This window comes from Neomonachus schauinslandi, chromosome 5 (genome assembly GCF_002201575.2).
Source record: "Neomonachus schauinslandi chromosome 5, ASM220157v2, whole genome shotgun sequence".
Classification (NCBI taxonomy): Eukaryota; Metazoa; Chordata; class Mammalia; order Carnivora; family Phocidae; genus Neomonachus; species Neomonachus schauinslandi.
The window spans coordinates 625,889-637,746 of NC_058407.1; the positions used below are offsets into that span (position 1 = coordinate 625,889).

General features: G+C 64.0%; 2 protein-coding genes across 4 annotated transcripts in view; both read left to right on the plus strand.

Moving 5' to 3' along the window:
- The first annotated feature begins 25 nt into the window (after window positions 1–25).
- Window positions 26–6,262, plus strand: MAPK11 (mitogen-activated protein kinase 11). 2 transcript variants are annotated; one of them, XM_021687830.1, is made up of 12 exons: window positions 26–141; window positions 2,489–2,618; window positions 2,734–2,792; window positions 2,865–2,976; window positions 3,061–3,090; window positions 3,178–3,225; window positions 3,309–3,423; window positions 3,803–3,874; window positions 4,118–4,197; window positions 4,861–4,939; window positions 5,028–5,201; window positions 5,526–6,262. In XM_021687830.1, exons 1-12 carry the CDS (start codon window positions 26–28, stop codon window positions 5,603–5,605), a joined length of 1,095 nt encoding a protein of 364 aa, XP_021543505.1. In that variant the 3' UTR covers window positions 5,606–6,262. The 2 variants fall into 2 exon arrangements, with proteins under 2 accessions (XP_021543505.1, XP_044771694.1); XM_044915759.1 differs by lacking the exon at window positions 3,061–3,090.
- A 2,835-nt stretch (window positions 6,263–9,097) lies between these two features.
- The window catches only part of MAPK12 (mitogen-activated protein kinase 12), an 8,375-nt gene continuing 5,614 nt past the window's right edge, over window positions 9,098–11,858 (plus strand). For both annotated transcript variants that reach the window (XM_021687828.1, XM_021687829.1), the window contains exons 1-2: window positions 9,098–9,222; window positions 9,300–9,429. In XM_021687828.1, coding sequence (XP_021543503.1) covers window positions 9,098–9,222; window positions 9,300–9,429 — 255 coding nt within the window. The remainder of the gene's footprint in view (window positions 9,223–9,299; window positions 9,430–11,858) is intronic.

Here is an 11,858-nt window from a genome sequence, read left to right on the forward strand (position 1 = left end):
GGGCCGGGCGGCGGCCGCTTCGGACATGTCGGGCCCGCGTGCAGGCTTCTACCGGCTGGAGCTCAACAAGACGGTGTGGGAGGTGCCGCAGCGGCTGCAGGGGCTGCGCCCGGTGGGCTCCGGCGCCTACGGCTCGGTCTGGTAGGGGCGGCGGGGAGGGCGGGGAGGTGCGGGCGGGACTGAGCGCGCGCCCCCTCCCCTCCCTTTGCGAGGTGCCTGGCGTGGGGTGGGGCCTCGCCCCGCCTCCGCCCCCGGGCCTTTCACTGAGCGCAGCAATGAATGGGGGGTGGGGGGCGTGAAGGAAACTTTCCTACCGGGCGCCGTTCGGGCTTGGGGAGAGGGGTCGTCCTTCCGCCCCGTCCCAGCCGGAGCATCCCCCACCAGGCCCAAATCCTGCGGCGTCACAGTCGGCGAAAGGGCGGGTCTCCCGGGCCCCTAAATGTGCAAGCATGCGTCTACGGTGGGCCCCCCCCCCCCCCCCCCCCCCCCCCCGTCAAGGGTCTGGCATCCCTGGGGTCTGGCGGATGCCCGGGTACTAGGGTGGGTAGTTTTGTTTGCAAAAGAAAAAGCCCAGCTTGGGGGAGGGCAGGATCCCTCCCCTTAGAATGGCCTCAAACTGCCCGGTGGGTCCTGCCCCGCCCCCCCCCCCCGTTTTATAGGGGTCTCAGACTCTGGATGGGGCCTAGGCCTGAGCAGAGATGCCTACCATTATCTGTACAATACTTGTGGGGGTCTACACCCCAGTCCATTTCTTGCCCTAACCAAGAGAGCTCAGACCACAGCCCCACAGTTGGGCTCTGGGGCCCAGACAGAGGACAGTCTGGAAGTGGGAAAGAGGGTTGGGATTTGGCTGAGGCCTGTGTGGGGTTGGGGAGGGACTGGGGGTCTTAGGGTAAGGTGGTTGCAGGAAGTCGGTTGCAGGTGCAATACTGACGGGCTGACTGTGGGTGTGGATGTTGAGAGGTGCCCCCCAAAACCCAGCGGGGTCCTTACCAAGGCCTGAGCCAGGTGGCTGCAGTCCACTGAGGGAGTCTTGGAGATGGGGAGGCCGGAGCCCCTAGGGATGGGGCATTGCTCCTGGCTCTGAAAGAAAGTTAAGAGTGGGACTTCCTGAACCCCCCCAGAGGTCCATTGCTGGAGCCTGGAGCAAGGGCTTCTTCCCTGCCCCGCCCCTCCCCAATCTGCTGCCATTGGCCAGCTTGCCAGAATCCTCAGCCTGGCCATTTCATCCATTCCAGCCTCGGGCCTCTCTCTTCATCTCTAAGACCTCAAGGGCCGGAAGAGGGTCAGGATAATGCATGAGTGGTCCCTGGGGAATATAGAGTCCTTGCTGGAATCACCTCCGGTCTAGAATCACCTTCTGGGAGGTCCTAGAGAGTATCAAGTTCCCCAAAGGAGGCCTGGGTCTCTCCCCATTGCACTTAGTGGGCGGTGCCCAGCGCAGGTGATGGCCCTCTCCTGGGTTCCTGTGTTCTCCTGATGAAGCTGGTGACCCAGTGCCAAATCCCTGTCACTCGATTGTGCAGACACAATTGGGCAAAAGGATCTGCTTCCCCATAGGAGCAGGGCTCCCATGCTGAGGCCAGAGGGACTCTGGGGGGGGGGGGGGCAGACCGTTTGCATTTGAAGATGATGCCCATGACTGTTGTGTCTCCTGTGAAGAGTAGATGGGTGTGGAAGCCGGTGTGGAGGTGGAGCATCTGGACCTCTGGGGAGTGGGGTGCGGCAAGGGGAATGTTCTGTGGGTCCAGACAGTTCATAGTACCCAGTTTCTCACTCTTTTTTTTTTTTAAAGATTTTATTTATTTATTTGAGAGAGAGAGAATGAGAGACAGAGAGCACGAGAGGGAAGAGGGTCAGAGGGAGAAGCAGACCCCCTGCTGAGCAGGGAGCCCGATGCGGGACTCGATCCCCGGACTCCAGGATCATGACCTGAGCCGAAGGCAGCCGCTCAACCGACTGAGCCACCCAGGCGCCCCCCCAGTTTCTCACTCTTAAAAATAATAATGCGGTAAAAGCCTTTGGCCAGTTTTTCCTCCGTATTTTGAATATTCAGAGGTGTTGGGGACCCAGGGGCTTTGCAGGTGGCTCTGGAAACCCTGAGGCAGCCTCCCGGAGCCATGAACCAATAGGGGAGCAGGAGGACGGTTTGGAGTGAAAAGGGATGGTTTGCAATGGCTGTTTTCCTGACCTGGTTGGTGGAGACTCTCCCCCAGCCCCATGCTGAGCTGGGGGGGAAGATCCAGGTCCTGCCCTAGGACTCCCTGGTGGGGCAGGCTGGGACCCTGTGGGCTGGAATGCCGCTGGGCTGCCTCTTGAAGAAGGAGCAGGCCCCAAGGAGGCACAGAGGAGAGGCTTTCCAGGTGCCGGTCCACCCGAGGGACCATCTGAGTGACGCGCAGGGCGGGGAAGAACAGGCCCGACAGGAGCAGGGCCTGGGGGCGCTCGGCCGGGCCCCCACGCGCCGCCTCACTCAGCGCCCTTGCAGCTCAGCCTATGACGCGCGGCTGCGCCAGAAGGTGGCGGTGAAGAAGCTGTCGCGACCCTTCCAGTCTCTGATCCACGCGCGGAGAACTTACCGCGAGCTGCGGCTGCTCAAGCACCTGAAGCACGAGAACGTGAGCGGGGCGCGCCGGGGCGGTCCGCCGGGCGGCCGGGGCTCCCCGCGGGGCACGCAGCACCCAGGGGGCGCTCCGGCGGGAGCTCCGAGTCATGACCCCGGTCCCCACGCAGGTCATCGGGCTGCTGGACGTGTTCACGCCGGCCACCTCCATTGAGGACTTCAGCGAAGTGTGAGTGGCAGCCGACGCGGGAGCGCGTCCGGTGGGGGGCGGGGCTACTGTGCTGACCCCCTACCCTCCCAGGTACCTGGTGACCACCCTGATGGGCGCGGACCTGAACAACATCGTCAAGTGCCAGGCGCTGAGCGACGAGCACGTCCAGTTCCTGGTTTACCAGTTGCTGCGCGGGCTCAAGGTGGGCGCCGCGTGGGCGGGCACAGGGCGAGGTGCCGGGGTCAGAACCTGACCCTCCCACCATGTCCCCCTCTCCCCCTCGCAGTACATCCACTCTGCGGGGATCATCCACCGGGTAGGTGCGGCATCCGGGTGAGGGTCGGGGCTTCTGCAGGCCCCGCCCAGGTGCTCTTCCAGCACTCACAACCCACCTGCCCTGCAGGACCTGAAGCCCAGCAACGTGGCTGTGAACGAGGACTGCGAGCTTAGGGTGAGCCGCCTGCGGGTGAGGGGCCTGCCCGGCCGTGGAGGGGGCATTCAGGGAGGTGCTGACAAGCTCGGTGGTCGCTCTAGATCCTGGACTTCGGGCTAGCCCGCCAGGCTGATGAGGAGATGACTGGCTATGTGGCCACTCGGTGGTACCGCGCACCTGAGATCATGCTCAACTGGATGCACTACAACCAGACAGGTGATGTCAACCCACACAGCGGCAGGTGTGCTGTGTTGGACAAGGGTGGGCAGGCAGAGCTCGCACCAGGGCCTGGGGGGGGTGGGTGGGTGGGTATGCTGCCACAGCCAAGGCCGTTGGGGAGGTGTGTCCAGCTTTGGAGGACAGGCAAGGTCTGGGACCATCATGGAAAAACAGACCTTAGAGGGGCCAAGCACAATAGGTCTTGGGCTAACTCTTCCCCTTACCCAGGGTTGTACCTAGAGGAGTAAGGGGGTCTGCTGTTTTGGGGCCTGGGTTTGACTGAGAGGCCACTGAGCTGGCACAGTCGGGGCAGATCCCTAATTCTCTGAGGGGGTCCTTGGGGAGGGCAGGCTAATGGAGACTCCTTCCCCAACAGTGGACATCTGGTCTGTGGGCTGCATCATGGCTGAGCTGCTCCAGGGAAAGGCCCTCTTTCCAGGAAATGACTGTATCCTTGGCCCAGGTTGGGGAGGAGGGTGAGCCAGGGTCCCCTTCTGCTGGGTGGGGCTCAGGGGAGGTGGGCACTGGCCCTTTCTGGCTGGCCTGGCCTCTTCTGCCCCACGCTGGGCCACCTTAGGCTCGCTGGTTCCAGCTGTAGGAGAGCAGGTTTTTGGCAGAGCCCCAAGGTCTGGGATCGGGGGGCCTGGGAAGGGTCTGTTCCTGGCCAGTAGGCATTTCCTCAGCCAGGCAGACATCGACCAGCTGAAGCGAATCATGGAGGTGGTGGGCACACCCAGCCCTGAGGTTCTAGCAAAGATATCCTCAGAACACGTGAGTCACCAGCCATCAGCTCCCTCTGCTAACCAAGCTCCTGGGCACTCCGGAGGAAGGGGCTCTGTGGGAATAGACCGGGAACCATGTGGGAAACATGGGTCACAGTGGAATAGAGCCCAAGGCAGGTGCCTGACCCTTTCAGGGAGAAACAGGTGAACAGGGAAGACATTCCTGGCACGAGGGACAGTGAGGGCACAATCTCAGCACTGACTAGCAGTGCTTTTGCCAAGGACAGTGGGGTGCTCCAGGCACGGAGAGCCAGGTAAGGCACTGGAGCCACCACACCCAAAGTGGGGGATGCCTCTGGTCCATGCATGCTCCCTTTTTTTTTTTTTTTTAAGATTTTATTTATTTATTTGACAGAGAGAGACACAGCGAGAGAGGGAACACAAGCAGAGGGAGTGGGAGAGGGAGAAGCAGGCTTCCCGCCGAACAGGGGGCCTGATGCGGGGCTCGATCCCAGGACCCTGGAACCATGACCTGAGCCGAAGGCAGACGCCTAACGACTGAGCCACCCAGGCGCCCCTCTATGCATGCTCTTGTCCAGTCCTGTTGCAGTGAATGGGTCTGGGGGCTTCTCTCAGGAAGTCCCTGCCTGGCTTTGGGCCAGGGGAGGTGGGGTGTGAGCCACCCCCTCAGGCCCTTCCTGTGTGCCCCCAGGCCCGGACATACATCCAGTCCCTGCCCCCCATGCCCCAGAAGGACCTCAGGAGCATCTTCCATGGAGCCAACCCCCTGGGTGAGGATGGGCCCTGGGTCTGGGCTGGGCTCCATGTCTGGCCCTAGATGCACGACTGACCACCACCTTTCCACTGACCACTCCGTAGCTGTGGACCTGCTGGGAAGGATGCTGGTGCTCGACAGTGACCAGAGGGTCAGTGCGGCCGAGGCCCTGGCCCATGCCTACTTCAGCCAGTACCATGACCCGGACGATGAGCCTGAGGCTGAGCCCTATGATGAGAGCGTTGAGGCCAAGGAACGCACAGTGGAGGAGTGGAAGGGTGGGCTTGAGGAGGGCCAGGGGGGTGGGAGCGGTGGAGCCCAGGGGCCTGAGGGCTTCATTCCCCCGCAGGCTAGGAGCTGCCTGTTTCCTGCCGGAAGTGTCCAGTTCCTGCCCAGAGTGGTCCCCGAACTCCCCACACTCCTGGGGCTGGGTGTGTCCGGCAGAGGCTCATGGGCGGCACAGGGCAGGCTCCGGAAGGAAGCCCCAGGGGCTGAGGCTGCCCTCAGGGTGGTGGGCTGGGCTGGGCAGCTGGCACCGGACAGGGAGGCGGGGGCGGTGGCCCGGTGACAGCATGATGTCACCCTCTCCCTTCACTTCCCAGAGCTCACCTACCAGGAGGTCCTCAGCTTCAAGCCTGCAGAACCACCGCAGTCTCCCAGCAGCCTGCAGATTGAGCAGTGAGGGGCATGTGCCCGCCAGCCACAGGGACTGGCGGATGGGCCCGAGCGTGCCAGCCCACTTCCTCAGCCTGCCGCATTCCCACGAGGGGTGCCTCCCAACACCACTGTGGCCAGCGCCCTGACCCTAGCCTGGGGTCCCCCGCCTGCACGCGGCTCCTCGTGGGCAGTCTGTACGCATGTGCATGCACGATGGTGTGCATGTGTGCAAGCCGCGGGTGTGGGAGTCTAGACGGAGCATCCCGGACTTCCTTGGTCCTCCTGCCTCCTTCCAACAATCTAGGTCTCCCTTAGGACCTCCCCTGGATGCCACAGGGGTTCCCCTGGGGAGTGTGTCTGTCTCCAGATCTTCTCAGTCCCAGAGGGCTGTCTCTGGAGGGCGTGGTGCCCTGGGGCGGGGGTCTCTGGAGACTGAAGGGAGGGTCTTGCTTGTCAGAGCTTCTCAACCTGGGAGTGGGGGCTACCCTGGGAAATGCCGAGACCCGAAGGTCTGAGAGCTGAGACTGCTGCCAGGAATCACAGGAGCAGACCATCCTGGGGCCACGTGTTCACCTGGGCTGTGGGGGGCTCACGTGTACTAACGTGCTCCCCTGGCACTGACGTGTCGAGGCACGTGTGACCCTGTGGGTGCCGTGACCAGCAAGAAGCCTGAAGCGAGAGGTCGTACTGTTACTTCCTTTCCCTCAGTTCCCGGTGTGGGGGGTGGGGTGCTGCCGCTGAGATCCTGGTTGCAGCGTGCGAAGGACTCAGGTGGGCAAGGGGCAACCAGGGGACAAAAGCCAGGGGCTTTCTCCTTGAGTGTGGGGGCTGTGGCAGGCAGGAAGAGCTGGTGGGCACGGGGGCTCCAGCCTTGATTCGGGGGGGAGTGGCGCCCACCGGTGTACCCTTGGACTCAGACCCTGACCTTGGCCTGGAGCTGATGAAGAAGCCTCTGCCTGCTCTACCTCTGCCCACCCTCCGGCCCTGCAGCTGAGCGCTGGGCTGTTCTGGCCTATGGGTCAGCTCGCATCCTCTCTTCTTCCAGAACGGAGCTGATCTAGTAACCTCTGGGACGTGACCCCGCCCAAGATGTGTTGGGGGTGTGGGTCCCCCATCGAGGGGCTTCTCTGTGAGGGGGTGGTGTCCCGTGTGTCAGGTGGTGACCTCCCACCTTGCAGAGGTCTCAGCGTCAAGTGCCTGCACGAGGGTTTCACAATAAAGGGGGTTCTCTCTCACTCAGCTTGTGTCCCGAGTCCTGAGGCCCTGCTGCCTGGCTGTCCCCGCTGCTTGGGGAGAGGGTGGCTGGATCTGTGCGTCACACCCCCAGCTGCTCTGGCCCCCCCAGACCCTGCACTGTCCAGATCCCTTGGGTCTCCAGTCAGACAAGCAGCCGTATTCAGCCCAGCACCCTCCCTGCTCCCGGAGAGCCCAGGGCCACTTGGGGGTGGGGTGGCGTGAGTTCTGCACCCAGGCTAATGGGCTCTGACCCGGGACAGAGCTTGATGGCCATGCACAAATCAACCCCAGCTGCCCTGCTGAGGAGCTCACTGGGCAAGCTTAGCTTCCGGTCTGGTTGCAGATCTGCCCCTTCTCTCAGCGGTCAGGGAAGCTGCTGCGGGACAATCTCTGGGAGCAAAGGCTTATCCTTCCCTGGAGCTGGGTAAAGTGGGAAAACTTTCCTTTCCTTCCTGCTTAAGGGGCAAGAGGGCCGCCTCAGCCCTCGGGACATACACCGAGCTACTAGCCTACTGTTCACTGCAGCTCAGGTGAGGAAGGGCACCAGCCTCAATAGGGATCAGGCAAAACGTCCCCAGGACGGGGGCATTTGTGCCGTTCCCCTGGGCCTTGGGGGTGGAGACCATCTGGGAGTCGGAACACCAGGGGCCTGGTTAGCGTGGCTACTGGGCCTCAGGTCCTAGGGAACCCTGCAGACCAGGTTGGGCCAAGTCCTGCGGTTGGGGTGTGTGTGTGCTGGGGATGGGAGCAGAGCTGGAACATGCCCCACATGGGGAAACCTGCCAGACCCCTGGGCCCCACCTCAGGGAGTAAGTGGGCCAGCTAGGGGCTTCCTGGAGGAGGCAGCCCAGGGCATGAGGGGCGCAGGTGGTGGTGGCTCCAGTGGCCCCAGGCCGCTCTCTCTGGCTAGTCTCCAACTCCTGGGTGCTGCGGAAGACTAGCCTGCAGCCCAGGTGTAAAGCTGCTCTGGCCGGCTCTAAGCTGCTGATTCATGGTGGCCAGCAGGGCACAGAGGGAAAGGCGGGGGGCCCTGGGGATCCTGTTACCCCACTCCCTCTCAGACCTGGGTCACTGGGCTGGGGGAGGCCGGGGAGGGGGCTCTGTCCTCCAGGAGCATCTGGTCCAGGATGTGGCCAGACCTCTGGAAGGATGATGCTCATGCCCCCACCTAGGGATAAGGCGGGGGGGGGCACTGAGGGCCCAAGTAGGGCCCTCCTTCACCCCTGGGGTCAGGTATAGCTTTCTGCAGAGAGAGGAGAGGCCAGGCTCAGGACAAACAGGAGGGAGAAAGATGGGAAGAAGGTGGGACAGGCAAAGGGACTTGCACATGCTTGGAGCAGGCTTCCCACTTGCCAGGTGGGTGGAGAGAAGGGAGCTGCGTGTGCACCAGGGCCCAAGGGAGACCCACAGGACCACCGTCTCTGGCTCCAGGGGTTGGGAGGCCTGGGGTCGGGTGGCCACAGGGAGGGATGTTGGGGATGCAGCCTAGGTTTGGTCACAGGGAGAGGCGGATGCAGGCCACAGGTGCTGGGGACGCCACACTGGGACGTGGATGGATCAGCCCCAGGGGAAGGGGGCGGCCTGCAAGGTGGGCCGTTTACGTGGGGGACACAGCGCTCAGCTCAGGGGCCTCAGGGGTGGGGGCCCGGGTTGGTGGGGTGGAGTTGGCCAGGCTGGTGGACAGTGACTTGCAGTTGGGAATAGAAGCGCTGCGGTTCCGGCTGCCCAGGATGGGCCCAGCTCCCTGGGGGCGTGGTTACTAAAGAGGGTCTGCGCGCCCCACAGGACTTGTGCTAAGCCACCCCGCACCCGGGCCCGGGGAGTCCGGCCCGGGAGAAGAGGCGGCCGGGGTCCTCAGTGCGTTCCGGGCCGGCCCTGCGTGGCCTGGCGGCGCTCCCCTCCCCCGCTCCGCCCCTCCCCCCAGCCCCCGGCCCTCCCCCCGCGGCGGCCGCCTCGGGTTTCCGCTGGGGCCGGAGGGCCGGCGGGGGCGTCACGTGCGCGCGGCCCGGGGGCCGGTTGGTCCGCGGGCAGGGGAGGGACCGCGCGCTCCCCCGGCCGGGGCCGGGGTCGGGCCGGCGTCGGCGACTCCTGACGGCCTGGAGGGCGGCCCCAGGAGGGGAGAGCCGGAGGGCCCCAGCGGCGGACGGGCGACGGCGCGGAGCAGGCTTTGCCACGCGGTGGCCCCGGGCGCGCGCCCAGGGAGTCCCGCTGATCCCGGGTCCCCGGTCCTCGGGGCGCAGCGCCCACGGGGTCCGTGGCGGGGGCGGTGCCTGGGGCCGCCATGAGCTCTCCGCCGCCCTCCCGCAGGGGCTTTTACCGCCAGGAGGTGACCAAGACGGCTTGGGAGGTGCGCGCCGTGTACCAGGACCTGCAGCCCGTGGGCTCCGGCGCCTACGGCGCGGTGTGGTGAGCGGGAGCCGGGCGGGGTGGCGGGCGTCGGCGCGGGGTGGCTCGGCCCTCCCGCTGACCAGTGCGTCCCGCAGCTCGGCCGTGGACAGCCGCACTGGCGCCAAGGTGGCCATCAAGAAGCTGTACCGGCCCTTTCAGTCGGAGCTCTTCGCCAAGCGCGCCTACCGCGAACTGCGCCTCCTCAAGCACATGCGCCACGAGAACGTGAGTCGCGCCCGGGCCCGCCAGCCCCGGGCCTCCGCGTCCACTGCCTCTGCTCATCTCCCTCCTCGCCAGCAAATCCTGCCCTAGAAGATGGGGTCCCTGCTACCCGTGTGCTGGGGTGGAGATGCGGGGTCGGGGCGTTGTACCCCAGAACTGTGGGGGGGGGTGGCTCCATGTGGTGAGGCCAGAGCCCTGCCTCTTTCCAGAGACTGCTTCCCTAGGGTTTAGTTCTCGCTGCTAGGCCAGTGCCTGCGAAGGGCTTAGCTCCTTGGCTTCCTGCTGGGGCCACATCTGGCTCCTCAACCCAGGCCCTAGTCAAGGCACCACCACTTGCTCAGGCCAAGGGCTCGCCCACAGCTCACCCCAGCCCTGCCTCCAGCCGGGAGCCTGGAGGTGAGAGAGGACGCTCACATGTGACCAGCGGTTATCCTGGAAGGGGCCCTCAGCCTCTTCTCTCTTGCTGGGCATCCTCCACAGCCGCACCCCAGGCCCGCTTTCTCCACCCCTTCAGGCCCCTCTCCTGAACAGTCTGCTCCAGTCTACCTCCCCAGCCTCAGTTCAGGAATGCAGAGCTGGGCCCGGGCAGGAGTCAGCATCTGGGCACTGGCAGCCCAGAGCCTTGGGGTCTCTTGTGGTGAGGGGTTGAGGGGGCTGGTGTGTGGAGGGCACTAGGCATAGTGGCCAGCACAGATATGCCTCCTTCCATGGTGGGGAATGGCAGATCTGGGGCCCCACCAGGAAAAGGCCTCCCTTGTTTCCAGACCTGCCCATAGGGCACCACGTGTGGCTGCCGTGGGCCTCTCTAGTGGCCATTGCTGGCTACTGAGAGCCCTCCTCTCTCCTGGCGGAACTCCTGTTGTTCCACGATGTTCCTCCTACAACCCTGAACTCTGCCCCTCCCACACAGGCCATTCCTGCCTCACCCGGAGTTTGGGCCCAGTCTCAGGGCTGGTGGTCTGGGTACCCAGACCCCGGGCTAATCATGCTCTTGACAGATGGTCTGGTCCCTCCTGGATCATCAGAGCCACCAGCCTTCTTCCGGGAAAATGAGTCCCATGTCCACCAGGAAACTTATTCCCTCAGTTCCTGGCTGATGCTCACCCTCTTAGCCCCTTGAGTGGGTCCTTCATTCACTCAGACTTTCCATCTCTGCCCTTAGCCCTTCCCAGGTGAAATCCATTCATGATGGACACCAGCCCTGCCCCGACCTCACCACCTCCTGGTTACACTCAGTCATGCCCAGGCTTGGTTCCCATGAGGGCAGAGTCTGCTACGCAAGGCTTCATCCTCCTCCCCAGCTGTCCCCCTCTCCCACCCATCCACCCTGCCCTTCCCCTAAGGTCTCAGGGCTTTCTTTTCAGGCGCTTCCGACCCCTGGCCCAGTCCCCTCCTCTGTGCCACCCGTGAGCAGCCAGGTGCTCCTGCCTCAGTGGCGCCCTGCGCACAGCTGGGAGGCTCTGCCAATCATAACCCTACTTTCTTAGGAGGACGCTGAGCTGTAAGAAGCCGTGCCAGGTCCTGCCCTTCTGCCCTCCCTCCTACTTCAGGCCAGAAGCCACACTGCAGAGGCGCAGAAGTCTCTATCAACCTGACATCCCCCTTACCCTTGGGGACCGTGTCCTCTAGCCTCTTCTTGCCAAGACACTGTCTTGGTGCCACAGGCCTCACTGGCTTCCAGGCCCCTCACTGAACATCCCTCTCTGTCCTCCCCTTCCCTATGCCCATGACTCTGGCCCTGGTCATCTAGTTGTCCCTCCACTTTGTGTCCACTCTCGCCTCGCCCTCGTCTGTCCCCACACAGCAGGTAGGGGGACACACTCAGCATCACACCTGTTTAAACCCTTGCTCAGCAGCTCTTAGGATCCAAGCCAAACCTTCACCTGGCATGCAAGGGCCTGCCCAGGCTCCGTCTGGCCTCTCCTTGGCTACTCCCTGGCTTGGGCCTTGGCCACCTGGCCTTTCTCCCCGTGTTCCTCAAATGCTTGAAGTGCTCTCCCTTCTTCCTCGGCCATCATTCACATGGCCTCTGCCAGGCGTCCCCCCCCCCGGCACATCCACGTGCCCCCCTGGCCACTCCGGTATACAGGCCTCCCAGGGATCAGCAGGGCCAGCTCTAGCCGCTGGCCTGCCTGGGCCTCTCCAGCAGAGGCAAGGCTCCCTGATGGACCCGCTGGGTGTTGGCTTTCCCCTGGGAAGCTGTCCCACCCTGGTCTCGGGTCTTCAGTGGGGATAAGAAGAGGGAGAGGAAGGGCCAAGGGGCTGGAGCTCCTTGGATGACTGGGAGCTGACCCAGACTTGGGGCTGCCCCTCCCCCAGAGGATCCCTGCAGTCACCATTCAAAAATAGCCTGTGTCTGTGGGCGTGTGTGCCAGGGCTGGGCCGCCCTGCCAGGAGACAGTGCGGAGGGGACAGGGACAGTGTGGGGGGGG